This window comes from Falco punctatus, assembly GCF_963210335.1.
Source record: "Falco punctatus genome assembly, chromosome: 1".
Taxonomy (NCBI): domain Eukaryota; kingdom Metazoa; phylum Chordata; class Aves; order Falconiformes; family Falconidae; genus Falco; species Falco punctatus.
In genome coordinates, this window is record NC_137580.1 from 84,744,633 (window position 1) to 84,772,085 (window position 27,453).

The 27,453-nt window shown below is 40.5% G+C and overlaps 1 protein-coding gene across 8 annotated transcripts in view; it reads left to right on the forward strand.

The window, feature by feature from the left end:
- Window positions 1-78: 78 nt before the first annotated feature.
- The window catches only part of LOC308070174 (E1A-binding protein p400-like), a 49,818-nt gene continuing 22,443 nt past the window's right edge, over window positions 79-27,453 (forward strand). For 3 of the 8 annotated variants that reach the window (XM_080403693.1, XM_080403696.1, XM_080403698.1), the window contains exons 1-24: window positions 79-222; window positions 1,881-3,237; window positions 9,350-9,437; window positions 9,877-9,984; window positions 10,624-11,003; window positions 11,250-11,552; window positions 12,339-12,524; window positions 14,122-14,262; window positions 14,369-14,447; window positions 14,731-14,783; window positions 15,899-15,956; window positions 16,644-16,733; window positions 17,950-18,057; window positions 18,809-19,002; window positions 19,196-19,373; window positions 19,927-20,063; window positions 20,441-20,610; window positions 21,081-21,255; window positions 21,671-21,807; window positions 22,445-22,631; window positions 23,602-23,768; window positions 24,921-25,075; window positions 25,597-25,833; window positions 26,903-27,067. In XM_080403693.1, the coding sequence (XP_080259819.1) occupies window positions 1,915-3,237; window positions 9,350-9,437; window positions 9,877-9,984; window positions 10,624-11,003; window positions 11,250-11,552; window positions 12,339-12,524; window positions 14,122-14,262; window positions 14,369-14,447; window positions 14,731-14,783; window positions 15,899-15,956; window positions 16,644-16,733; window positions 17,950-18,057; window positions 18,809-19,002; window positions 19,196-19,373; window positions 19,927-20,063; window positions 20,441-20,610; window positions 21,081-21,255; window positions 21,671-21,807; window positions 22,445-22,631; window positions 23,602-23,768; window positions 24,921-25,075; window positions 25,597-25,833; window positions 26,903-27,067 (4,819 nt within the window). In that variant the 5' untranslated portion in view covers window positions 79-222; window positions 1,881-1,914. The remainder of the gene's footprint in view (window positions 223-1,880; window positions 3,238-9,349; window positions 9,438-9,876; window positions 9,985-10,623; window positions 11,004-11,249; window positions 11,553-12,338; window positions 12,525-14,121; window positions 14,263-14,368; window positions 14,448-14,730; window positions 14,784-15,898; window positions 15,957-16,643; window positions 16,734-17,949; window positions 18,058-18,808; window positions 19,003-19,195; window positions 19,374-19,926; window positions 20,064-20,440; window positions 20,611-21,080; window positions 21,256-21,670; window positions 21,808-22,444; window positions 22,632-23,601; window positions 23,769-24,920; window positions 25,076-25,596; window positions 25,834-26,902; window positions 27,068-27,453) is intronic. The other 5 variants (XM_080403694.1, XM_080403697.1, XM_080403695.1 and 2 more) reach the window with 3 other exon arrangements.

Sequence of the window (27,453 nt, forward strand, 5' to 3'; positions counted from 1 at the left end):
GCCCGCGCCTGCCCCGCCGCGCTCCCAGCCCCGACAGGCGGCCCGAGGCGCGCATGCGCGGGGGCGGCGCAGGCGCAGCGCGGCGGGGCGGCGCAGGCGCGGAGCGCGGCGCAGGAGGCGCGGTTTGTCTCCTGCCGGCGCTGGTAGCGGCTGCCGCTCCGGCCGCCCCCCGCCCCCGCTTCCAGTGAGGAGCGAATGGAAAGTCTGGCCCCGGCGCCCGCGGTAAGTGGGGCCCGCTGGGTTCGGGGGGCCGGGGGGGGGGGCGGCCGGGCCCCGCTCCTCCCCGCTTCCCTCCCGCCCCAGGCCTCAGGCCCGAGGCCCGGCGGCACCGGTCCCGGCGACGGGGGAACGGGCCTTCCCTGCGCGGCGCCCGGGGTGGGGGGTGCCTGGCCGGGCCGGCCGCGTCCCGCCGGGGGGGTCTCGGGGCGCGGGTCTCGCCGTGGGGCGCCCGCCGCCAGCTCGGGGCGCGGGGCCGGCGCGGCGGCGGAGTTGAGCGCTCGCACACAAAAGGCGATCCCGGCCGGGCGGGCAGGCGGAGGCCGGCGGCGTGCTGCTGCGCTTCCTTACCCGCGCGTCCTGCGGTAACTGCTTCCACTCGGGCCGCAAACGTTAGCGAGTGCGGGTAATTAAAATAATAAGGCCTCGTTACCGGCGGTGGTTGGTATCATTTGAATCTTAATGATTTGGTGCCGGCGCTGTGGAAGAGGGCACAGTCCCGCGGGGCGCTGGCGTTGTTATCCCTTCGGGAAGCGGTGCCGGCCGGGACCGGGCTGCCCCTGCACTGCCCGGCGCCGGGCTGCAGCCCCCCGGCAGCACGTGTGCAGCGCGGCCGGGGGGCGCCTGCGGCCGCGGGGCCTGCGCGGGCTGCGCTGTGGCGCCGGGGGCGGCGGGGGGGCTGTGGCCCGGCGGTGCCGTGTGGCCCACCCGCCGCTAGCGGCACAGGCGAGCGGCACCGTGCTGGAGGGATGCTTGGACCGAAATACCGAAAATGAAACTGCTTTTTTCAAAATAGGAAAGAGATTTTTTTGGGAAAAAACCCCGCCAGGTTCTATTTTTCTTTTGCTGCTGCTATGTGACACCCAGCACTGAATCTACCTGTCAGTGCACGTCAGGGGAATTTTTGTTTCTTTATGACTGAAATACAAGAGCAGGATGTTTTTTGATTTTTGGATAGCTTGGCTCGGTAAAGAGCATTTTAAAGGAGAAGCAGGTTTGGATTAATCGTCACCCCTTTAAGGGGTTAGTGTTCTGAAGTAAAGAGAAGGTAGAGTGAGGTGTCAGGTACAGTATTTCCTCAAACATCTAGATGTTTCAGAGTGAGATTTTTTTATTATGCTTTTCTCCCTCATTAGCTGGAACGATAAAGTTGAATAGTCGCCATCCACTTTTACCGTGGGTTTAGTTGCTGTTGAGGAAACATACTGTACTTTTTAAGCAACTGTTGTGTTTTTGAGAACATTCTGTTAAGTATTAAAAGCACTGAAACACTGGTCATAACTAACACAAAAAAGAGTAGATAGTTTTGACAGCAGAGACTGATGATGTGTGAAGTTCCATGGAAAAGGAAGAAAGTTTTGTGTGTGGTGGTATTTTTTTCTCAATTGTTTGAAGTCATCTGAACTAGCTCAGAGGAACGTAATTTGTAAAACTATTCAACAGCACTTTGTTAGCTAGAGAAATGTATGAGGGATTTCAGTGAGCTTTTATGGTGCTGAGGGTTTTGGATGATTTGGCTGAGGATGTAAAGCATTTTAAGTAGCTGCAAAGATGGGAGAACTGAGTTCTTACTGTAAGGTTGTCTTTTGAATAGTAACTAAATAGTTTTAGTTACAGAAATAATTGTACCTTCCCTGAATTTCTGTTTTTGTGTATTTCTTTAGAGTATACTATAAAAAAACCCCTACAACAGTGAGAATGCACCATGGTAACGGTCCTCAGAATGCCCAGCGCCAGCTCCAGAGGTCCAGGTCCTTCACAGGCAGTGAGGGAGAAGAGCAACAGGCAAATTTACCCCAGTCCCCTGCAGCTTCTTTTGCACCTTCTGCAAGTCCGTCTGCACCCCAGTCCCCCAGTTACCAAATACAACAGTTTATAATGAGTCGAAGTCCAGTAGCTGGGCAGAATGTGAACATCACTCTGCAAAATGTTGGACCAGTGGCTTCAGGAAACCAGCAGATAACTCTTACCCCACTGCCAATTCCAAACCCAACGTCACCCAGTTTTCAGTTCAGTCCCCAGCAGAGGCGCTTTGAGCATGGATCCCCATCGTATATTCAAGTTACTTCACCGCTGCCTCAACAAGTTCAGTCTCAAAGCCCTACGCAGCCTAACCCTGTGCCGGTGCAGACGCTGCCCAGTGTTCGGGCGGGCACTCCGGGCCCCGGCTTGGGTATGTGCAGCCAGAGCCCTACTAGAGGGTTTGTGGATGCTAGTGTGCTTGTGAGACAGATCAGCTTGAGTCCTTCGAACGGTGGGCACTTCGTGTATCAGGAAGGACCAGGAATTGCACAAATTGCTCAAGGAGCTGCCACACAAGTACAGCTTCCATCTTCTGGGACACCTGCCACGGTAAGAGAACGCAGGCTTTCACAGCCGCATTCGCAGTCTGGTGGCACCATCCATCATCTCGGTCCTCAAAGCCCAGTAGCTAGCGGAGCCAATATGCAATCTTTGACTAGCCCGGGCCATATTACGACGACCAGCCTGCCGCCCCAAATCAGCAATATTATCCAAGGGCAGCTTATGCAACAGCAGCAGCAAGTGCTTCAAGGACAGCAGCTGGGTAGACCCATTGGATATGACAGGACTTCTGGTGGATTGATAGCAGGAGTCGGAGGGCCTAGTGCATTTGGAATGACATCACCACCTCCTCCCACAAGTCCTTCACGGGCCACTGTACCGCAGGGGCTATCGAGTCTTCCTCTTACTCCTACAGTTAGTACGGCAGTGAAAAAACAACCCAAAAAACTGGAGGAGATTCCTCCTGCCAACCAAGAGACTGCTCAAATGAGAAAACAATGTTTGGATCATCACCACAAGCAAATGGAAATTCTTAAGGAAACTTTTAAGGAATGTTTGATCGAACTGTTTTTCCTGCAACATCTTCAAGGGAATATGATGGACTTTTTAGCTTTTAAGAAGAAACATTGTGTTCCACTGCAAGCATACCTGAGGCAAAATGACTTGGATCTGGAGGAGGAAGAGGAGGAAGAGCAATCTGAAGTCATCAATGATGAGGTAAGAAATCTGTTGGTTAATGTTTTGGAATAAAATTGTAGATGAAGTTGTGGCACCTGGATTGTTAAGTATTAGAGAATGTGATAGTACCTGAAAAATCATTTTTACTTGATGAAGTATGGCAATTTTTCTTTAAATAGTTGGCCTAAGAGAGCGTGGTTCTTCTAAGCGGGGTGATTCGACAGGTTGGTTTGAGTGTGCAGTTAGATGTTTGTATTTGAAAGAAAAGAATAGAGAGGTGAAGGGAGCTTTCACTGACCTAGTTACAGTGTCAGCCAGCACACAAATATGGCATTGGTGTGGAAGCTGTTTTAAATGATTGGAATGAATATGGATAGGAATCGTAGATTAAATTTCACTTTCTAGACTTACACAAAACGGAAAAGAATGAGCAAGTCTTATAACAGGTTAACCTTTATTTGACTTGTGTGATTTCTGACCATAGGCGTTAACTGTAGTTCAGTGTTGCTGTAGCCAACAAAAACCCTGAATTGATCTTATTACTCGGAGGGAACATGTGAATCGTGATGTATATGGGTCCGTGGTAATGAGTCAGGTTACTTAGGCTGTCTTAGAGCTCTGTGTATGTGTTGCTGTCTAAATGGTTAACCAAATAGCACTTTACAGACTGGACATTAACCAGTTAACTGTTATTTATGCAAGGGTTTAAAATTGCTAACTAACTTGAATTCACTGTTTATTAATGGTAAAGGACTTGAAATAAGCTTGCTGCAGACAGATGCCATACAACTTTTCCTGCACGTTTGTACCTATTTGTTAGCTCTTGACCAGTGCCTGCCTTGCGCAGAGCCTGCTGCGAGCTTGCCCGGCAAGTGCTTGCAACAGGGTAGATACAACTGATGCCACTGCATTGCTTGGCACGCATAAATGCCTTTTAAAATTTGTAAAAATACATACGGCTGTATAGTTGTCTGTTGGTAAAGAACCAAACCAAAGCTGTTACGTAAAGAAACTTGTATTGCTTTGAAATATCTGTTAGAAATGAGTGTCTTCAGTGAAAGCTGATGACTCTCTTAGGTGTGAATCATTAGTGATCATAACTTCAGTTGGAATTTGTGGAAAATTTGAACAGTACAACAGTTGAAGTTTAATTTCTCATTTCTTTGGGGCCTAAACATCTCTACTAGGAAAAATATATTTCTGCTTGTGATAGTTATTGATAATTTTGAAAGAATAATTTCTTTTTGTATATGGAAAAATGAAAGATAGCCTGTTACTGTAATTTATTGTCAGTGGATATTCAATTTATATATTTTTTTCATCTGATTTGTGTTTTGTCAAATTGTTTAGGTGTTCTTGGTGGGTTGCGTGTTTGTCAGCTGCAATACCAGGTATTTTTAAAGACAGTATGCGCATTGTGAGAGATCTTGAGCAAGTGTAAATTGTATAGGTTCGTTGAAGTCAGTGGTGCTACTACAATTTACATCAGTTGAGGTTCTACCCCTTGGTTTTTCGGGTTTGTAGTTTGCTGTACTTCACTTTCTTCTTGTGATGGATCGTCTTTTGCTTGTCTGTTTTAACTGCTGGAGAATTTTGTGAAGTGCAATAACAAAAGTCTTTTAAGTGTTTTCAAATGATGAATCCTTTTGAAAGATTAAGACATCTTTTGAGTATGTTCTTTCTTTGTATTTTTTTGTCTTCTCTTTTATTTCCCCCTCCCCCCTCTTTATCACTTTCTGCTAAAGCAATGCACTTCATCCCTTGCCTGGAAAGGTTGATCGCTTTGGGAATTCAAGGGGAGAGCGAATGGTGGCTGTGCTCATTGCTTAAATGAATGTTGGAGCTCTCTTAAGTTCAAACTGTCTGTCATGCTAATTTGTTGTCCGTTAAGAGCAGCAATCATTAAATGTAAAACACACTTTTATGTTAACTGATCTAAGAAAAGATTTCCAGTGAGAAGTCACTCACTATAAATAGTCAAGGCTGTACTCTGTTCTGCTATTAAAAGTGAGACAGAACTCTTCAAAACCAGCCTGTGCTCAAAGCAAGCTGCACTGATGGTGGTTTAGTTATAATCCCCTCTTCAGTGAGGTACCATCAGTACAAATAAGTGTGTTGAACAGTTAAAAAAAAAAAAAAAAAAAAGAGGAAAAACTTTTTAAAAGAAAATGATTCTCCCTTCTTTTTTTTTTCCCCAAAATATTTCTCTCAGGTAAAGGTTGTGACAGGAAAGGATGGGCAGACTGGTACTCCTGTCGCTATAGCAACCCAGCTTCCTCCAAATGTTTCTGCTGCTTTTTCATCCCAGCAGCAACCATTTCAGGTACTTTTCAATGGTTCTAAAATGTAGTTTCATCCCAGATTTTTTTTCTTCATTCAGATTTGATATTTCCTAGGTGAATTAGAATTTTCCCAAGAGCCCATCCCTTATCATCTAAATAAAACAAAACAAAACCTTGCAGTCTTTGAATGCATCAGTATTAATGAAGCCTTGAGGAAGTTAAATCTTTGTCTCCAGGTTGCTGGCTTATTTCATTAACTTTCAGCTTGAATGTTTTCACTTTGGTTTGTTTGTCTTTTGTTTCCCTAATACATTTGGTTCATTTGTGCATTCTGCATAGTGATAATATGGATTCTTTTGTCTATGGCATTGTAATTGTGAATTTCTTCTAAATTTCTTTTCTTTTTTTCCTCATCTGTTAAAGGTTTTGAGTATGGCTACAGAAGGTTTTGGATTTGCCTTCCCTGAAAAGTTTTAAACAATGATAACCCTCTGACAATTTTTTTTAGTAACCGCTTTCCATTAGCTCTACCATAAATGTTGGGAAGAAGAAACTGAAGTGCTTATTTTTATGATTACAGTCCTTTTTTACAGTTTTTGTTTGTTTGTTTGCATGAGGGAATACTGAACAAAGTAAAGAAATAAATGTTATAATCAGTTAAAATTTTTGTGGATCAGTGACGATGCAGCTTTTACATTCAGGCTAGCGTGGGTTTTATGTAGCAGCCTTGAACTCTGTATTACCCATTGCTTGTATACCCTGGGAAGTAATATACCCTAATTCCTCTGTAACTGAAGTGTTTACCTTTTAGCTCGATTATATATGCTTGGCCATTGTTACAGGGTGAATTACTCTGCTGTACCATGGAAGCCGTATAGTCTGCGCTGCCTTTGTCTTGGGTTTTGGAAAAGGGGGAGTTAAATGAAATGGCTTGTATTCCTGCATATTACAAATAGGATGTTCACTGTGGTATTTTACAGATGAGTTGCATAGTAAAGGGACTTGCCCTGAGAGCTCTTCCATATGGTCAACACTGACATATGTTTTAAGTCTCCTTAGGAAGTCAGGCTTTATCTAAGCTGTTTAAAATATGTAATATCAGGTTATTTATTATAGCAATTGGGGTTATCAAGCTATAGCTGCAGCAGTGATGAAGTACTTTTGAAAGTGTGATACTGTTTCAGACCTGTTTTAGAGAAACTAGCAGGTACATGCTAAAATGTACAAAACTGTCTGTGTAATTTAGTAATTACTTTTAGCACAAACTGTTACCAGAAAGGAGCATCTCTTTCCATCAACCTTTCTCTTTGTAACTGTTTCTAGAGAAATAATATGTCCTGATCAGCAACATCATTCAAATTTGCGTGTCTAAGTGCAGCACTCAGAATGATTATTGTGGGCTCACTGCATAATTGTGACCTCTGGAGAACTGCATTATTTTAATTAAAGTTAGGACAGTTTTAGTCTAATATTAGTGCTATGTGACTGCAATTTATAAAGACATAAAGTCTTTGCTCTTCGAAGTGTCTGGCCTAAATGACATGGTGACAGTGCAGACTGCTGGGAGACATACGCTTAAGAAAACGTCAGTTGAAAATCCTAAAGTAGAGATGCAGCCTGAAACTGTGACTATGCTGTCATCCAGAGTAAGAGTGCAGGTGAAAGAAATGGCGTTTGGAGAATGTACTTTCTTAAACTGATGTCCAAGAAAGCATTTGATGCAAACGGGACGTAAGCTGTATTTGTTAGTTCAGTAGCATTGTACAGAAGAAGGTTTTGTGTGTGATTTTTGAAAATTCTATAAATGCCTAAGTGTATGATGCTCTGCCAGATGCTGGCTGTTGGGCTTGAAATACGCTGCCTATCTGCCTAGTGAGAAGAAAAACATTTGAAAACTTAATCCATACTGAGTGTGAGATGGCAGTGAACCATGACATTAGGGATGAAACCCCTTGAAACCAAAATTCACATCTCGACGGTATAGCTATATCTCTAGAGTGGCCACAAATGCCCTCACAGCAGCCAGGAGATTAAATGTTACTAATTTGTAGCCATTGGTAAAATCTGAGTGGTGTGAAGTATATTCAGCACAAAAAGGAGTGTTTGAAACCCAGTCATTTTAGGTGATGTTGGCTGTGATTAATAGTGTTCAAATAAGCATTGAAGATGCAGGGTTGTGACTGCTACAGTTCATTTCAACATAGACCTGTATTTACTTCCTTAGGCTTAATTTACCTTGGTAGAATTTCTGTTAAAAGTCTGAGAAGAAAAAGACTTGTGAATAAACTACAAGATTCTTTTGGGAAATTGCTGGTTTTGCTATGTTGTCATAATAAATTTTCACGACATTTGCAAACCCTTACAGTGCATTGATATGGCAAAGGCTGTCACCATCAGAAAATTACACTTTGAGAACTTGAGTTCTAAATTGGTTCATTTTCTAGGACATAGAGGCTGCCATATGTAAAGTCTGTGTTTGTATTTTCTGATAGAATCACTTCAGACCTTTTTTGGGATAGCCCTTATTTTTCTCATATTAAGTTTCATAGTAGAATATTGGGTATAGCATGGCTAAATATTAAGGAGAACTAAAAAATACAACTTGGAAACTCCCTGAAGGGAATTGAGCTTGCACAGACACTGATGGACATGAGTAAGTGCTAGCCCATAGTGCTGAGGGCCCAAAGGGCACGGAAATCATCATATACCCACACTTGTTTGCTTCAATAATCCTGTATATGAGTTTGCCATCGGAGTTTGATGCTGAAAGGATTATCTAGGATATATTTTCTGCCATTATTGCCAATATTAAATGTAGTAATTCTAAAATAAAGTTTTAACGCACTGTGTAATATTACTGATGCTAAACTGTTAACTTGCTGAACCAAACCCCAGTAATTTCTTTCACATCTCAGTATCAGTAGTGCTCTTCCAGGCTTGTTAATTCATAGTTGTGTGATGTGTATCCTCAGACAAAATGTCTAGTAATTTCTGATGAGCTCTGATGTCACATTAGCCTGATGGCAATACTGTTTCTCCGCATTGAGTTTCTTCATGATGCTCGTTTTTCCAGCTGTGCAAACAAGTACAAGCCGAGCATCTGGAAAACTGGAATTGGCTGAGTTTCTTTTATTCCATCTTCTGACTCTTAGCAGTTTTTCCTGAAATATTTCAAGGCTAAGTCTCATGGAGCTCTATCCTGAGAGTGGTGGTGGTGGAGACTCAAGTAAACTTAAGCTGTCTTCAGGATGAAAGTTAATTAGTGTGTAACTTATGTTTCATATGGAGTGAAAAGGATTAGCTTTCACAAATGTATTGACTCTCATTTCTTACTTTTGTGTCTTGTTAGTTATGACACAGTTTATGCGTAAATTCTCTTTCCTCATCTAATTTCCCTTCTAATTAATCCTGTAATGAAGTCACAATGTTTAGTTTTTGTCATGTCAGCTTTTTATTGCAGCAATATACTATATGAATATGTCATTTTGACTTCATTGCAGCATTATGCAAATGATGAAGGGTAATACACTAATGAAAATTTCCATTTATTTAAAAAAAAAAGTTTGGCAACTTTAATTTTTACATATCTCATTTTCATGGGTTTGGTACCACTTTTTAAAAAATGTAGATGTGTATTATGTGTAACCAACTTTATCAGTTTAGTTACTGTTTTAAAAGTTAAACTCAATGAAGAGCATCTGTGCTTTACAGACATCTAAAACTTTATGGTAGATATTGAATGACACTTGTTTTCTTCATTGTGAAGGATTTGTTCTGAGCTGGCCTCTTTAGATCTGTTTGTAAATTACATCTTGGTGTTAGACTATCTGCAGATTGAATTTTTGTGATTTGTTTTCTTTTTCCAATAGCAAACGCATACAGGGACTCCAGTAACGGGGACTGTGAGCACCATAGAAATTGAAGCTTTTAAGAGACAGCAGGCACTTGCACCAGCAGGTATGTTTCGCAGACAGAATTTCACTTTGGTTCTTTTATTTTTATTTATTTTTTTTTTCCTCCCCAACAGCAGTGAATGGAGCCCACTGTTCTATAACTCTTGAAATACAGCTTTGCCTCACCTTGGGAATTGTCAGATCCTTGCGACTATCTATTGTGAATGGTGCTATGTGACGGGTACGCTCCACTCACAATATGTAGGACTGGATTTGGCAGGCATGGAGACATTGTTAGGTTGATTGTTCTGGCTAAGAAGGTTGGAGATGGCCAACTTGAAGTTACAGGGACTCTGTCCTTGGAGCATGTTCTTCATAAATGCTACACATGTGTAGTAGTCGTAGCTTTCTGAGCTGATGTTGGAATCATGTGTAGTAGTTTTCTTTGTAAAATTGAACCCATTCCATTATACCATGCCATAAATGGAATTTGAATATCACAGATTCGTCTAAGAGACCACGAATTGAAGTGGGCCGTCATGGGATGGTTTTTCAGCACCCGGGTGTGGCTTCAGGAGTTCCTCTTCAACAGCTAATGCCAACAGCACAAGGTACTGTGTCACCACATGCCAATTGCACATTAATTTAACAAGGAGATGTTAGTGATGGGACTAGAAACTTGGGCTTCCAGCTTTCTAAGATCCTAGCCCCACCACACACTTCTCCATGTAAATTAATACTTGGTATGCAATGCCTGGTTTGTTTAAGGAGCTGAGTGACGGGCTCCAAAGGTGCATGTGGGCATGGAAATACGTCACAGGTGCTGATGCAAAATGGCTAATCTGAGAATTCTGGAACTGAGCCAATGCTTTATGAAAAGGAAGCCTCCTAATTTGCAACATCATGACAAATTTTTATTCATTAGTCATGCCAAGCTTTAGAATATGTGTTAGAGTGAATGTGTTAAGAACTAAATATCGTGTAGAAGAAACTCAGAAGACACGTAATGACATGGGTTTTTTATAGTTGCTGTGCTCCAAATTTTAGTTGCAGTTCTGTGCATGAAATACTTTGTTGTTTATTGTAATGGTGATTTATTTTGTGATTGTGATGTGGTGTTTTCAAGTGATGGTGTCTTGTGGCAAAGTAAGTAAGAAATGAGTCTATTTGCAGTTGATCTCCTCTTGATATCAGTAAAGAGCACTGAATGTTTTAATTTCATCTGTGCTGTGTTTGCTCTTGCTTTATAGGTGGAATGCCTCCCACTCCTCAAACCGTACAGCTGACTGGGCAGAAACAGAGTCAACAACAATATGACCCATCTAAAGGCCCTCCTGTGCAGAACGCAGCGAGTCTGCATACACCTCCGCCACAGCTGCCTGGGAGACTGCAACCTGCAAATGTCCCCATGACGTCTCTCCCAGCTGCACTGCAGCTTTCGCAGCAGCAGCCACAGATAGTGGAATCTCCAGCTCAGCCTCAGATTCAGGTGAAGATCCAGCCTCAAAGCGTACCCCTGACTTCTGCTCCACTTCCGGCACCGCTTCAACAGCAGGTGCCACCAGCAATCCATGTGCAAGGACAGACATCAAACCAAGCATCACAGCCACAGGCTACAATACAGCAACAGGTATGTGTACTTTATTAAGGCGAAAATATTTGTTTCAGTGCCCAGTAAAATCTAAGAAAATTATCTTTCTGAAAATACATGAAAAATGTTCATTTTTTAAATTCCACTGGACACTTAAATCCTTTCCTTATAAAAATGCAGATGCACAATTTTTATTAAGTAAGTCTGCATTATGTTCTGCTGTAGTGTAGACGAAGACAGCACTGAATTCTAGACTTGTTGCTAACGAATGTGTTTCTTGGGCAGACTGTAACTCTGACACGACCATCTGCAGATCCTGCTCAGCCTTCTCAGCGTCTTACGGCAAATACGCTACCACCTACCTCATCTGTTGCGCCAGCAACTATCTCAGGCACAACACCACCTTCTGCATATCCAGTACAAACAAACAGGACCTCTCCAGCAACTAACAAGTCCCTGTCTCCTATTGCATCAAAACCCCCAGGCTTAGCTGTAGCGGCAGCACCTAAAACACAAAGTCCAGCTCAGAATGCTGCAGTGTTACCACAGGACAACTCTCAAGACAAGCTTGCTGAGCAAGTAAAGCTGGTAAGATTATTTTGTTTTGTTTTGTTTTCCCCAGAACTTAAGAATAGTTAATACACAGGTAACAGTTAATATGTGCGATGTGTTTGAGTTGTGAAATTGGTTTTTTTGGGGTTTTTTTGCTTTTTTTTTTTTTGGGTGTGTGTGTGTGGTGTGTTCAGTGGGTTTTTTTAGTCTGCTTTACATACTGAGATTTGCTTTTGTGGGCATTCAGGGGAGTTGAAGAAGACTTCCTGGTCTTCATACTGTTCTTGTGTTCGTTCTGTTGATTCTATCTGTTCATTCGAGGTGACTGCAACATTATTTTTTATGGCTAACTGGAGGTGTTTTGCTTATTTAACAGAAACATCGTAAAGAACTAGTTTTTTTCCAATAAAATTAAGCAGTATTAATAATGAAGATGTATTTATGTTCCGTGGATAAATAAATCTGCAATTTTAATTTATATATAAAAAAAAGGATCATTTGATTACAGTTTGCATATGTCTTGTAACTTGTTTTTTGTGGTGCTCGGTGAACCTTTTTTGTCCTGTTATTTAACAAAGTATGTCTTGTAATACAGATGGAAGTACTAGGATTCCCTTTATGTATAAGTTTAATTTAGTCCAGTAATTTTTTCATTAATGCAGTGTTCAGGTTTGATACTTGTTATGCATGTGTCATGGTGTTACACCTTTTGTTTGCTATCATTTATTTTTATGAAGTGTGAGCAATTATAATTTTTCTGTTTGGCTACTATTTTATGTGCATTCTGCAGCTTTCTTGTAACTGTACATACTTATTTTTAAGGAAAATCAAATACATCAGCGAATAGCAGAACTGAGAAAGGAAGGTTTATGGTCCCTGAGGCGACTGCCTAAACTCCAGGAGGCTCCAAGATCAAAATCTCACTGGGATTATTTGCTGGAAGAAATGCAGTGGATGGCAACTGATTTTGCCCAAGAGAGAAAGTGGAAGATGGCAACTGCTAAGAAGGTATTTGGAAAAGATTTTTTGAACTCAGAGCAATCAGTCTTGGTATCACTCAGCTTGGTAGCAAAGCTATTTAAACAATCTTTTTCCACAGATAGAAGTGATGGGAATATAAGGCACTGATTTTTAACTTAAATGAGAAGTCATGCTGTCAGCTTTGAATATTGTAGTATTTGAAATGAACTAGGTAATTGTATGAATTGTGGATGCAAATAACAGTTTTGACTTTTGTGGATTTTATTCCTCTGGAAATCAAATAGCTTGTTTAGGGGACCCAGTCAATATGTTGACTGTGTCATATTTAAAAAGTATAGCTGTCATGCCTGTCTCACAGATCAGTTATTCCCTCTCAATGGAGAGTAAATACAGAATTTTGTAAAAAAACTTCCATTGGATGTGATCATCTGTCTAATTCTTCTTTCTTAATCTCGGCAAAAGATGGAGAAACCTGGAGTTCTAAGGACAGCAGTGGAAACACGGTAGAGAACTCTTTCCATAGGGGAGGAGAGCAGCACAGTGGGAATAATTAAGGCAGTGATGGAATGAAAAATGGGGTGGTATGAGATGAAATATTTAAAATCTGTTTGTTTATAATAAGCAAGAGTTTTCTATGGGTTCCAGCAATGTTGCATCTTCCTTTGATACATTTGTGACCAGTTTGGGATAATGGAAGAGAGCACCTGCAGGTCATTAGTTTAAGTTGCCATGTTGTATTCTATTGTATATTCTGAAATGATGGAAACTCAGAACTCTATTCCTTATAAGCAAAGCATTCAAATAGGTGTACCATTTTGTAAAACAAAGATCTGTGTTTTGAATATAATTTACATCTGGATTTGAAGCACTTACTCCATTTGTGGCCAATGGTAGGTTTTTAAGAGTAGGAGAAACAGGAAGGGCAGATGTGAAATGATCCTTCCTCCGGCAGTACACTCCAAACTTCTGAGCTAACGATTGCAATCAAGTCAGTCTTTAACAGCCATTGACTGGTCTTTCACTCATGTATGTACGCTTTTGGAACTATTTTACCTTTGGTCTCTGACATTTTGTGGTGTGATTTCTATGATTTCATATGTACTGTCTGAAAAAAGTTTTCTTTTGTGTGTTTGCTTCTAATTTTAGTAGATTTTTTTCCCTAATTTTTGTATTGTGAGAGACTAGTGAATTAAGAGTTTCCTACTTGATTGCTTAGTTACGTTTTTTGTATTTTCTTTTTTTCCTTTGAGTTTCATGTCTGTTTTACTGGCATGATAAGAAATAGAAATATTGGAGGTAAGTGCTATGTGTGTAAACCAGGGGTCCTCAAACTTTTTAACCAGGGGGCCGGTACACAGATGAAGTGGCAGGAAGTCATCTGTGGCTGCTTGGTTTCCCCCCCACCCCAACCCCCAGTGGGGGGGGGGCGGGGGGGGTTCTGCAAATACCAGGGGCCAGATTGAGGACCCTGGGGGGCCGTATCCAGCCCACGGGCCGTAGTTTGAGGACCCCTGTTGTAAACCTAAGGTCAACATCTGGCTGCTGATAACCACTATGATCTTAAGAAATGCAATGATGTGTATTTTGAGGTAACTGAATTTGGTATTCTCTCGTGGTATTTTAGATGGTAAGAACTGTGGCTCGTTATCATGAAGAAAAGAAACTTAATGAAGAGCGAGCTAAAAGGGAAGAACAAAACAAGTTAAGGCGAATTGCTGCATCAATTGCTAGAGAAATAGAATACTTCTGGTCTAACATTGAACAGGTAAAAAGCTGAATTACTAATGTTTGTGCAAGTCATACTGTTTTTCTCATCTTCAGAATTTATTTATAAAATGTAAGTGCTTTATTAGACTTGATTTACATTTCAGGTTGTTGAAATCAAACTGCAAATAGAATTTCAAGAGAAAAGGAAAAAAGCTTTGAATTTAAAGAGAATTTCAAGGAAAGGTAATTATATTCCATTTCATAGGAAATCCAGTATGAATTCTGATGCTGTTGTTTTACATAACTTCACTGAGTGAAGTTTAATCTTGTTGGTGGTAGAATTGCGAGATGCTAATAATAGGTTGTAAACAGACCTGAACTATGAGTTACAGGGTGGTTTTTTTTGGTTTTGTACTAGATTTTGTTAATATTCTTGTGGTTTATGTTGAATGAATTTAAAACTTCACGTAAGAAACATAAAGTTGCTAAGTGACTAATGCATACATCAAGTATAATAATTTTCCAGGTAAGGATACAAAACCTGCAGAAGACCTTTTATTGGAAAAAGAAAGTGAAATGGTAGGTCCTCCTGTTTCTTAAAAAACTCATAACATCATTTTAAATATGACTACCTGCGTGAAAAAAGTTTTGATAAATGAGAAATATTTTCCTTACGTATACAATGGTGATAAGCAGATATCTGTCTAGTTACTGTCAATTGACCATATAGTCATAAGCACAAATACCGTTTTTTCTGGTTACAAAGCACAACTTTTAATGGGGAAGGGGATTGCAGTTGATACGTGTTTTTTAAAGGAAGAATTCATGCTTACTCAGTGGGTTTGATTCACTTATTCTAAGATTGCAAGACCAAAAAAATGTACAAATTAATTGCCAGACTTTGTTTTGGGCAAGAGTTTGGTCTACTGTAACCAGGGGTAAACTCTGTGGGGCTTGAAAGCATGTTTTCAGCTGTTCAACAGTGATTTATCTTGTGAGAGATGTAGGTGTATGTCACAGAATCGATCAAACTGAATGAACTATCTTTTGCCCTAGACGAAATGTGTGCTAGGACATCCTTGGCTACATCTAAGCAACTGGAAAAAAATGGGCGAGGGATTGTTCTTGAGACCCTGAGCCATCTGGCATGTCACAGCTGATGCACATGTGCCGAAATGCTGCCCTTTCACCAGGCAGAACGCCTGCATCTGAATTTCCTGTTAGAGCCAAGCTTCAGCGTGTCTCACCAGGCAGACTGCAGCCTAGCGCTGTCTGCGAGCGTTAACTTGCACAGGCTAAACCATGCTGCCGAGTATGCTGGACAGCTGAGAGTGAACACTGCCATATCCCTTTTTTATTGACTAGGGAACATTTAGTCCTTGATTGCAACCTGGGTAAAAAGCTTTGTACCTCAGTAGTGTTTTTAAGGGAAGGAGTGCTATGGCTCTGTGCCACAGCTGGACCTGAGTGATCCCAACCACAAACACCTGAAGTGGCTGCTTGCACGCTGCCTGCAGTGCAGAAGCAGAGTATCTTTTTTTCCATGACCAGGAAAATGCTAATAGGTGTTAAATTTCTGTTAGCAAATGCTGTTGTAATTGCAAGGCACTTTTTACTTTCTTTAAAAAAATAATCAAAACCCCTCCCTAACTTTGTTTTCTATGATTTTAAATATTTTAATTATTTAATGCTAGGGTTGTTCATCATCTGGAAGGAAAAGAAAGGCAAGCACATCTTTGACTGATGAGGAAGGTAAGTCACTTCAAAACTGTGCATCTATAGCATAGTACATAAGTTGTATATTGAAACCCTGAAACCACAGGCTTTCAGTCTGTTACTGTATGGATGCAGTGCTTTTCACAAACCAAATGCCAACCTTCATCCATTTCTTAGAGAGATTAGGTACTCAATTAGACAGTAAATTTTCCTTAAGAGAGCTTCAGTGTAAATTTGGAAATACAATTTTCCCTGAAAAAACACTGGCATCATTGTTGGTGGATTTAAATTCTTTCTGTCCTCATTCCTTCACTCCTCAAACCTTACTAGTGGTCTTAAACTTCTTTTGAGGATTTCAAACTGAATAACCCATCTACTTTAGTTCCTTTCTTGTGATCACATCTGTTGTGCTTCTGACAAAGGAAGTCCCCTGTTTGAAGCTACAGAATAACCTGTCTCTGGTGGCAGTTGCCAACTAACACTTAACAGTTCAAGACTGCCTTCTGTCCTGAGGCAGAAGTCCTTCTCTCCTTTTCGCTTTATCTTTTACATTCTAACTGTAGTTGCTTTCAGATTTACTTGTTTTCCATACACCTCTCATTCTTTTTGAACGCTGCTAACTGAAAATATTTTGTGCTGGTATGCTTCAGAAGTATATAATTACAGATGTCCTGAATTATTGTGTGATTTGAGTGCCAAGATTAGCATTTGTTTTTATTTTAGTTGAAGATGAAGAAGAAACAATTGAAGAACAAGAAGCTAAAGAAGGAAACATAAACCATCAAACTGAATTATCTAATCTAGCCAAAGAAGGTAGGTGTGTATTCTTCTTTGTGGTGGGCTCTGAAACAACAGGTGGAAACACACAGCAGTTACTGTGGTTGTAAATAGGGTTATAGATAAGAAACTGGATGCATTCAGACATTCATTCATGTGTAATCCCTAATTTTTCTGTTTGGAAAGCTGCAGCAGTGAGTTTATGGGATGATGATGTACATCTGTACTTCATAAAGCGGTCTGCATACTTAACTAGTGACCACGCAGGGTGGCTTTTTCTACTGAAGCACTGCATTTCTTTAAAACCTCACACCGAAAGACTCTGAACCTAAGCTCTAGGAGTGCATGATAAACAGTTAAGAACAGAAGTGTATCAGATTGGACATGGGCATTTTATCATCAGCTGTCTGGAGTATCTCACAAGTGTTTGTGACCCACCTGATACGTCTGAATGGGCCCTGAAGTGCTCATCTTGGGTGGTGGTGGTGTGTAAATACTTGAAGGGACAACGCTCTGGCTAGCAGCTTGCTTTCGTTAGCTACATAACAATAACTGCTATGCTGAGATTGATGTATGCAAAGTGTCCCACAGGAATCACTTCACTTGTGGTAAGAACCTTGCTGATTTTGAGAGGCAAGTGTCCCATTAAGCCAAGACTTCCAGGCAATTAATATGCAGTTTCCAAATCTGCGTGTTTGGTCTGTTTGGCAGCTTAGCTGCTGGAGCCAGCTGGCCAGTTGGAGGGATTATAACTCTTGGCCAGTCAGCCAGGTTCCTAATGAGGATGTTTCCTGATGGACTGGCCACCGCCAGCATGCACATTCCTGCTTCAACAGATCAGACAAGGCATCATGGAGAAACTGTTTAGCGGGGTTGAGGTACAGCTCAGTTCTGAAACTGAAGTCTTGAATTGTTTTCCAGCTGGGAATTGTTTTCCATTTGGCTGGGTTTGATGCCCCTACCTCCCCAACAAGTGGTTTACTGTGGGTTTGAAATATAGTAAAAATCGAGCTGGGTGAGCAGACTGCTTGGTGTAATGCCAAGTGTTCTCTGTAGTCTCAAGGTTTATTATTTATTAAATGAATATTGCCATCATCCACCTAATAATTACCTCTTAATTAACTTCTGAAAGGTGAACTGGCTTTATACAGTTGTGAAGAATGTAATGAGATTAAAAACAATGGTATTTATTGATAGATTTATTGATAGAAGTTTTGATATTTTTAAACTTATATCCTTTAATGACCTTCAGCTGAATTGCCTCTGGAAGATTTGCTAAAGATGTATGAAGGTGCCTTTGCAGAAAATTTTTACTGGCCCCAGCCGAAGCCTGACAGTGAGGAGGATAGCAGTGAGGAAGGTAAATTACTTTTTGTTTAGAAGAAGTTGTGCTGACTTACAAGGAGAAGTTGATTGACTCTTCAGGTCTCTGTTAAAAGACATTTTATACTAAGGTAAAACAAATATTGAATGAATCACATTTAAAATGTTTTTTATTTTTTAAGTGAAGAAGAATGTGGTATACAAGAATGAATAGAAAGTACAGTGGCTTTCTCACTAAGTGGAATGATCATTAGAAAAAATTAGATTTATTCCTGTTATTACTAAATATGTTTGTTTAATGGTCTGTGAAGTTGTTTTTTCCCCCCCATTTCTCAGTTTATGAAAAGAAGGTAGTGTTTGTCTGTCTTAAAAGTCAATGTGTGAGATTCTTAGGAACAAATAGCCATAGAAGAGCCTCTCTGCACTGAATTAAACAGCACACTTCATAGCTAGCTATTATTACACAGTTGCCATCTGTGCTGTACTAATGTGATGACAGAATTACATATTTGAAAATAGGTTTTGAGTAGTATGGGAGGACCTCCCTAGAAGTTCTGAAAAGATAATGGTCATGATAACCTAGCTAGTGTGAATGTCCAGAACACGTATGTGATCCTGAGCTTAAGCTATTGTCATTTTAGCTTGACTAGCTTGAAAACCATAGAACTGTTTTTAGAAAAGTTAGCTGCCGCCTTTTAGACCCCTGTCTGGATTCTAGGTATCACAGTTCCTTTGTGCAACTGCCACTTACATTTATTTTAAATGCCAGTGTAATTTTTCTCTCGTAGAAATGGAAGACCATATCTCTGATAGGGAAAGTCCTCAGAAAGAAGTGGTCCTGATAGACTCCCTTCTCAGCATTGACCAGTACAAGGGTATAGACAGGTCAAGTCCTCCAAAGAAGCATATGCGAGACATAGCAGAAGTTGCTGCCGCAGCAGAAATGCTGTTACCTAAAGGCAGCTCTAGGATAACAACAGCGGTAAGACTCCCTATTTTCTGCTACTGTGTGTGCTTACTTTTACATAAATAATGCTTTTTTCACAATTTCACAGATTTTAGCAACAGTTCAATAACTAGAAAACATTTATTGCAATCTATAGAACGGTTATGCTTTATGACATGCTCCATGAAATTAACTCAGAAAAAAGGTTATCAAATCATTCATATTACAGGTAAAATACAATACTCCATCGCTTCTATATGGGCCTCTCAGAGAGTATCAGAAGATTGGGCTGGACTGGCTGGCAAAGCTGTACAGGAAGAATCTAAACGGCATTCTGGCAGATGAGGCTGGGCTTGGAAAAACAGTACAAATTATCGCCTTTTTTGCCCACTTGGCTTGTAATGAAGGTAAATTCATTTGCCTAACATTTTTAGGTACCGGTCCAGCATTATCTTTGTTAATTGTAGCCTAAGGTCACATGTTTTTCTGCTGAACATTTTTTTTTTTCTAGGTGACAAAACTTTTCTGAAGCCTAGTTTATTAGTATAAAAAGCCTTACAAATTGTTTAATGACCATATGGCCACAGATAGGTAAATTTGAGGAGTAAATGCGAACAATTGGACAAGTATGTTTTGTATATCATCTCAGGTGTTAACAATAGTATTGTTGTACTGAGGATGGTTTAAGATTGTAAGTAAGGCAAAGCTTGTTGTGGAGGTAGTATCTCTTATTCAAGCAGTTGATGTAATTGAGAGAAAAATAGGTAGTAGGTGCACAAAGGGTACTTGAGTTCTGAAAAATAATAAAGAATAGATTAGTCATTAAAATACTTGTTACTGGATTTCACTTCTAACGATGAATTTAGCGCACTGCACTTAAAAAGTCAGGGGAGAACATAAGCCACATGAATTGTCAGGATTCTTTTTCTGCTGTTAACTGCCGTGTTTCCCCTTCTGTAGGTAATTGGGGCCCTCACCTTGTTGTTGTACGGAGCTGTAACATACTGAAATGGGAGCTGGAATTGAAACGCTGGTGCCCGGGGTTGAAAATACTGCTCTACTTTGGCAGCCAAAGGGAACTTAGGGCAAAAAGACAGGTAATGACTGTATTTTGCAACTCTTACACTGTTGTATTTAGCATTTTAGATGGCAAGACCTTTAACTTATCTGTATGTTCCTTACACCCTGATGGGGTATTAGGGCTTTTTAATGCTACAAGTTGGTTTACGAAGAGATTCACACCTAACGATTCTAGATTTTCAAAGGTATTTTTGTAGCTCCTTGGTATTGAGCAATATGAGCACTATTTAACCTGCTTTCTGAATTGACTATAGTTTGAAGACCAAGTCCAAGACTGTCTTTTAGAATGCTTTTGTTCATAGCATCTTTCTGTTCTTAGTGAAGAAACAGCTGGTTGTAAGATACTTGAGAGTTCTGCCCTAGCTTTTCTGTCTCATTGTCTCCTTTTCTGTAGGAATGGGCAGAACCCAACAGCTTCAATGTGTGCATCACTTCCTACAAACAGCTGTTCAAAGGCCACCCAGCATTTATGAAAATGCGATGGAAATACTTGGTAGTAGATGAGATGCAACAAATAAAGAACATGACTGAGAAGCACTGGGAGGCACTTTTCAGTCTCCGCAGGTATGGAGCAGAGAATTGTTTTCCTGCTGGCAGTGGGGTTTTGTCTTTTCGTGTCACACCGTTTTCTTCTTCACAGAAAACTCTTAAAAAACCTTGATTTGCTCTGCCCAAATTCCTGTGCAACATGCCTGTACAGAGGTGCCTTTAGCTGAAACAATCAGGATTCAGAGACATGTTCTGGATCTTTTTGCCACTGTCATAACACTGTAACTCTTCTTTGCTGGTACTCTGCTCCCAAACAGATCCCCTTGTATGTTCTGATACTCTGCAATGAGGAAGCTAGTTTGGTAGTATATTCAGAATTAAAAAGATAATTTTTCCTGGATTTAATTTTATTAGCATGACTTATTTCTTCTGTGTATCTGACAAACCTAAAACTACAGTAAATGGTGTTTGAATATTGGTGTCCTTTTCATAATGATACTAGCTAAACGCTGTATTGGTTAAAAATTTTCTCTTCTTATTGACAGCCAGCATCGTTTGCTTCTGATAGACACTCCTCTGCATAACACGCTGATGGAGTTGTGGACCATGGTACATTTTCTGATTCCGGGAATTTCCAGACCTTATTTAGATTTTCCAGTAAAAGCAGCTAATGAGGAGAACCAGGATTATTGCCATAAACTGGTCATCAGGTTACACAGAGTATGTTGTCTTTTTTTCTCATCTGTCCTACTACAGTAGTTAAGCTGTTTGGGGTGGGGTGGGGGTGGGGAAGGGGAAGAAATGAAAAGATGTGGTTCAACTCAAAATTCCTGGCCTTCCTTAATACTTTATTCAGTTCAGACAGAAAGTCCTGCTGAAAGCAAGGATTTCTGCTACCAGAATAGTATGGGGATTTCTTTTAAAAAAGAATACAAGGCTCAGATTTTGAAGCATAACAGGCAGAAATTAAAGAACAAATTAATGCCTATACAACTGTGTGCATAGCAGTATGATTATGTATGGCATATGAGGTTTATCACGTCAAATATGTTAGGTGCGAATAGGTTTAGCTTCCTCTTGTAAACTGCATCTTTGAAGTGAGAATTTTTTCCCCCTCAATTATGCAATGTTTCAGATGATTCAGCCATTTATTTTGCGAAGATCAAAGAGAGATGTTGAAAAGCAGCTAACAAAGAAATACGAACATGTGCTAAAGTGTCGTCTTTCTAGTCGACAAAAAGCTATGTATGAAGATGTCATATTACAACCAGGGTAAGGAGTTAAAACAGTAAATAAAAAATGCTGTTATCTTTGGTACTTAAGTGAGATGATAAATGATTGTCGTGGTTGGAAGTGTTTTAGTGTTCTGTTGAATTTTTCCTTTATGACCAGTGAAAAGAGTATGATTACGTTGTAAACTAAAATTGCTGGCAAGTGATGCTGTGGGCCTAATGAAAAACATACGTTTACCTCTGGAAATTAAAAATCAAGTTGTAAGGGTCAGCTTTGCACCTATTTTGTTTTAAAATTTGTCTAATGAGTGGCTCTTTGTTTCTTAAAGTCCAGGGTGTTTCTTCTCACACCCACCCTTTTCCCTGTGCTGTGATAACGGGTGGTTATTGATAGATGCAGAGATGGAACAGAAAAGAAAGGAATCCAGTAGAGGATAGGGACCTGGTTAGGTCATATTTGACTGTAAGGTAGCACTGGTCCTTAAGTTTCATGTTTCCAAATTTACGTTTGGTACAGTGTTACTTAAAATGCTCTAGAAAGACCCAGGTAAAATCAAAGCTTGTTTTAAGACTTTTGCAAGACATACTACATTGCACGTTCTCACCCTGCTTATTTAGGGATATCTCCATAAAAGCTGTACTTAAATCAATGTATTTCTGTATAAATTATTTGGTAGAACACAAGAAGCCCTCAAAAGTGGACACTTCATCAGTGTTCTGCATGTCCTGATGCAGCTGCAACGGATTTGTAATCACCCTGATCTGATAAACCCCCGGTTTTCAAGTACCTCTTACGTATCAGAAACACTGGAATACAGAACTGCATCTCTGGTACTGAGTGCCCTAGAAAGGGATATTTGGAAGGTGGGTAGATAAGTAAACTTTTTTTTCCTCTCTTACTGCCCTTGTAGAATGTCAGTACTTAATATTGTTTTCTTATACACATTGTAAGTGTACCTGGAGTTTATAAATAGAAGGAATTCACTATTCCATAACTGTGCCTACCAGGTGCATACTTGCTGCATCTCTTTTTTTGTAATAGTAGTTTGAGCTTTTCAAGTGGCTTGTAATCAGTAATTTTTCGTTAACTACTTGGTCAAAGAGAAATGAGCTTTGATTTCATTGTACTCCTGTTTGCAGGAGTCTTGCAACACTGAAACCACTCTGGGTAGTGCAGTGCTTATTTATGGCATTCGGTAATTTTCTTTCTGCTTTCAGTAGCTAAAGGAGAGCAAAACTTCCTCTTTTTCACATAAGAGTAAATGCTGATTCAATGACTAAGTCAGTATGCTTCTGTCACTCCATTTGAATACTGCTATTTGTGTTACCACTAAAGAAGTAATCCCCATTTTGAGGTAATCATAGGAAATAATTGCAGGAGAGAGAAGTATGAATAATGGAGTGGGCAAGATGATCTTTCTGGTTATTATTTCTATCCTTCATATTTTTCTACTCCTAAATTATATGCAAGCCTTTATTGTTTGGCATTTGAGCTCGATAATCAACACACACCTAAGAGTTCTACTTAATTCTTTGGCAATCGTGGTGTATGATGAATTGTTAGATGTGCCTTGCTTTGAATTCTGTAACTGGCTAATGATTTCAAGTCCTTTTCTTTTGTTGCTGATGCTTAAAATGGGACTATCGGTTTAAGATATATTTCCAAAGTTTCTAGACAGTTTTGGCTAATAATTAATAGTTTACTTTTTAAACTTCTGGCACTTATTTCAAGTTGAAAAGCAAAATATAGAAAGTGAATTCAGTATAGAACATAGAGAGGACTTAACTGTTTGGGTCATCACATAAAATAAACCTTATTTTACAATGTTCCTAGGAATCCGACCTGTCTCTCTTTGATCTCATTGGAATGGAAAACAAAATGACTCATTATGAAGCACAAATGTTGCCAAAACAAAAGGTTACTAGAAAGTTGATTGAAGAAATCTACAGCTCCCCTCCGCCACCGGCTAGGCCCAACCCAGTGAAACTCAAACCAAGCAGGTATGTACAACTACCCTCCTTTTAAGCCAGAAGTGCAGGAGGAATATATAGCTTTGTTGTTATGTGTACAGAGTTCTGTCTGCATCTTTGGTAATGTGGTTCACAGAAAACCTCAGGCTTGACTTTGTGTTTTATTATTCTGTTGCTTTCTTGTTTACCCTTGAAAATAGGGAATCTATTTTAATAGTTCTGTAAGGTGTACAATTCCACTTCAGGTTTTTTTCTTAATAATTTCCCATAGTTTTTATTTCACCAGCAGATGAATTTTATTCTTGGGGTCCTTGTTTATGGCAAATTAGTGTCGTTGTTTTGCAAAATGAACATGGAGATGATTCTTCAAGAGTAAGCTGGATTTGCAGTGTTATAGGGGACATTAGGAAGTTTTATAGCAGTAAATCTTTTAAGAGCATTTATCTCCTAGTGAAGTAGTGATTTCAGAGTAACGTGAAATGTTTTTTCTGGTGCAGAGGAGCTGCTTGATGACCTGCTGGCATGTTGATGGCTCTCGGAAAATGATAGGAGCGTCCCATTCTTTTTCCAGATACTGGGCTAGACTCTTTAAGCTGTTTGCTGTCATTTTGGTGCATCCTGCATAAGCTGGATGCACAGCAATGGAAGCTTTCTTCTTTCTTGGACTTAGCAAAACAGCTTTTGTTGGGGTCTGCAATGGGTCTGCAGACGAGTTAGTTGACTTCAAAGACTTAGCCGTGTACCTTTAAGACAGCCACAAACATGTCAGGTATGTGAACAGGATGTGAAGAACCGGAACTTAGAACCGCAGCGTACGGGCACCTACAGCTACGGCAAATAGCAAGCAAGAAGGACACAAAAACCTACCAGGGTCCGACACCTGTACTAAGATATATAAGTAATTTGTATAAACAATAAAGGCCATTTTGTCATTTTGCCCGAACCCAGCCACGCACGCATAGTGTGTTTTCAGTCCGCCTCGACTTGCGTCACCACAGGCTTTGTAGCATGTCTGTGCGTGAACTTTGCTGAAGTGATGGGTCTTGGCAGCTTCAGCCATTTGTGATAGAAAGATTAGCATCTGATGTGATTGGTTTATACTTTCCTCTGGTGATAGAAATTATTTTTAAAGGCTAAAACTGCTATCTTCCTGTAGGCTTTAACTTTTCATATTCTTTTCAGGTTGTTTCAACCCGTTCAGTACGGTCAGAAACCCGAGGGCAGGACTGTAGTTTTCCCAAGCACTCAAGTGCAGCGCACGGTGACCACAGCGACGGTGACTCAGCAGGGACAGGTCCGAGGAAGATCACCCATATCTACAGTGTCTTCCAGTCAAGGTAATGGAGCTGGTGCTAGGCTGGTCACCCGAACCTCTGTGTAGGCGGATAACAGCCAGCCTGTTAATAGAACTCCTTTTCCCTCAAGCTTAATGGTCTAGAATACTAATGGCTTAAAAATACCAACAGACTAATTGCCAGTAAATTGCCCGGCTAGTTTCTACAGTATGATCTGCTGGTATAATGCAAAACTAAGCTTTATGTAACCTAAGTGTTAGCTTGCGGAGTAAATATGGCACAGTTGGTATTTAAACCTCAATCGCGGGTAATGTTCTGTCAAAGACAGGGATGTACGGTCCTATTGTGTATTTATTTAACCTTTAATCGATGCTTTCCAAATCTGTAATGCTGTAAAGTAGGCTGGAGTAAGAGGCGTGGCTAGAAATCCCAGTCTGTAAGGACAAACTGTTCCTGTAGCTGTTTTAATATCCTGTTGGAAGGTTTCTTTTTAATGCAGGTTGTTTAAAAGAGTGGAGTTAAAACCTCTAACAGCTTGCACAAACAACCCTTATTGATTGCAGCTGCAGCAGCACAGTTTCAGACAACTCAGGCTTCCACCAGTGCTCCAAGACACCAGCCCGCAGCGACCTTCACCACAGCAACTAGCACAGCCCACCCTGTGAAACCGCGGGGCCAGACGCCCGCGCAGGCGCAGCCGCTGGGCCAGGCCCAGCCGCAGGCCCCCCCGCACCCCGTCCAACAGAGTGTGCTGCCTCAGAGGCTGGTACTCACCTCCCAGGCCCAGGCACGGTTGCCTAGTAAGTGGCCTCCCCTTTCAAGGTTTCTCCCACCTTTGTACTACAACGAGGTTAAGTTACTAGGCACCCTAAAATGTGTACAGAATCGTTGTTTTTTTTTCACTCTTCTGATTAGCCTTGCTCAGTACGTTGTTTATGACCAAGGAAAATCAAAAATTGGATAAGAAACAATAGAATTGCTGTGGACATACATTAGTGGTGTCAACTTAATCTCCTGTTTCTGCATGTTTCTTCTGCTGGCAAGACTTCCTTCAGACCAAATGTTTTAGCTCTGTCCTAATTATTCCTTTCATGTTAAACACTAATCCATCTGCTAAAGGCCTCTCTCGCAGAGAGGAGTGTCGCAACTGTTAGGCAGAGAAAAGCGATGAGGCTTTGCTTCAAGGTTGTATGTGCACTGCCTATTAGCATGTGTATAGAGTACTGAGCATTGATGTATTAATTTTATCTCTGGGGTAACGTACTGCCTTTACAAAAGCTAAATTTTCACACCGATATTTTCTCAATATCCTAAAACGTAATGCCTAAATGCCTCTAACCTTTCTACATTTAAATTACAAAAAGCTTGGTCCTTGCCACTTTAAAGCTTTTTGGTTTGTCTAAGCGCAGATCACTGAATATAAATCATGTCTCATCAGCAAATTTCAGGCCATTTCAAACATGTATTTACAGTGCCACAGGTGTGAACATTTTTGCCTCTTCCTTAAACCTTCCTTCCTGCTCTTGAAAAGGCAGTGAGAATCACTTTGATGTCTATACTCGTTCTGTTACAAAGTGTCACATGAGTTTTCAGGTAGCTCTTAACTTTTTTGCTAATGAAAGTGGTAACTTCTAAAATGTTGATGTTCTTACCCTTTAAACAATCAGCTTTTTTCCAGTTTGTCCAACAAATACAGAAAGCAATACCTGCTTAACTTCTGTATGACACTTTTGATGCACTAAGTGTAATTATGCATGGAAGGCGCTTCAGCACCAGTGTACTAACCAAAATTTAGAATTGTGAATATTGAACAACCTGCCTCCCACTTTGTTGTTGTTTTTTTTTAATGCCTGTTTCCCTCCTTAACAGGTGGTGAGGTAGTAAAAATAGCTCAGCTGGCTTCTATAGCAGGAGCACAAGGCAGGATCACTCAGCCAGAGACCCCTGTAACACTGCAGTTCCAAGGGAACAAGTTCACTTTATCACATAGTCAACTTCGCCAGCTCACTGCGGGGCAGCCCTTGCAGTTACAAGGTACTTGTTAAGGGAGTTTTCTGTTATTTAAGAGTGCTCATGTTTTGATATGGGCAGCGTGTTCCGTGTTGTTATACGTGAAGGAGGTTTCTCCATCCCCACTGCTCGTGCTGTTCTGTTCTACCTGTTCTCAGTGTGAGACAGGGGTAATAAGGTAGCTCTGTTTTGAAATATAAATACCTATCAAATGAAAGACACGGTTACTTTCTTTTTCTGTATTGTGTTTCAAGATTTTATTACTTTTTTTCACATTTTTTTCACATTTGTTTTCACATATGTACAATACAGCTAAAGTAAGGTGAGGCAGTATTTCAGATGCACTCCCTGATAGGCAGAAACAGACAAAACTGAGGATGTTTTTTGTTTGTTCTGAAATGGTGTAAATA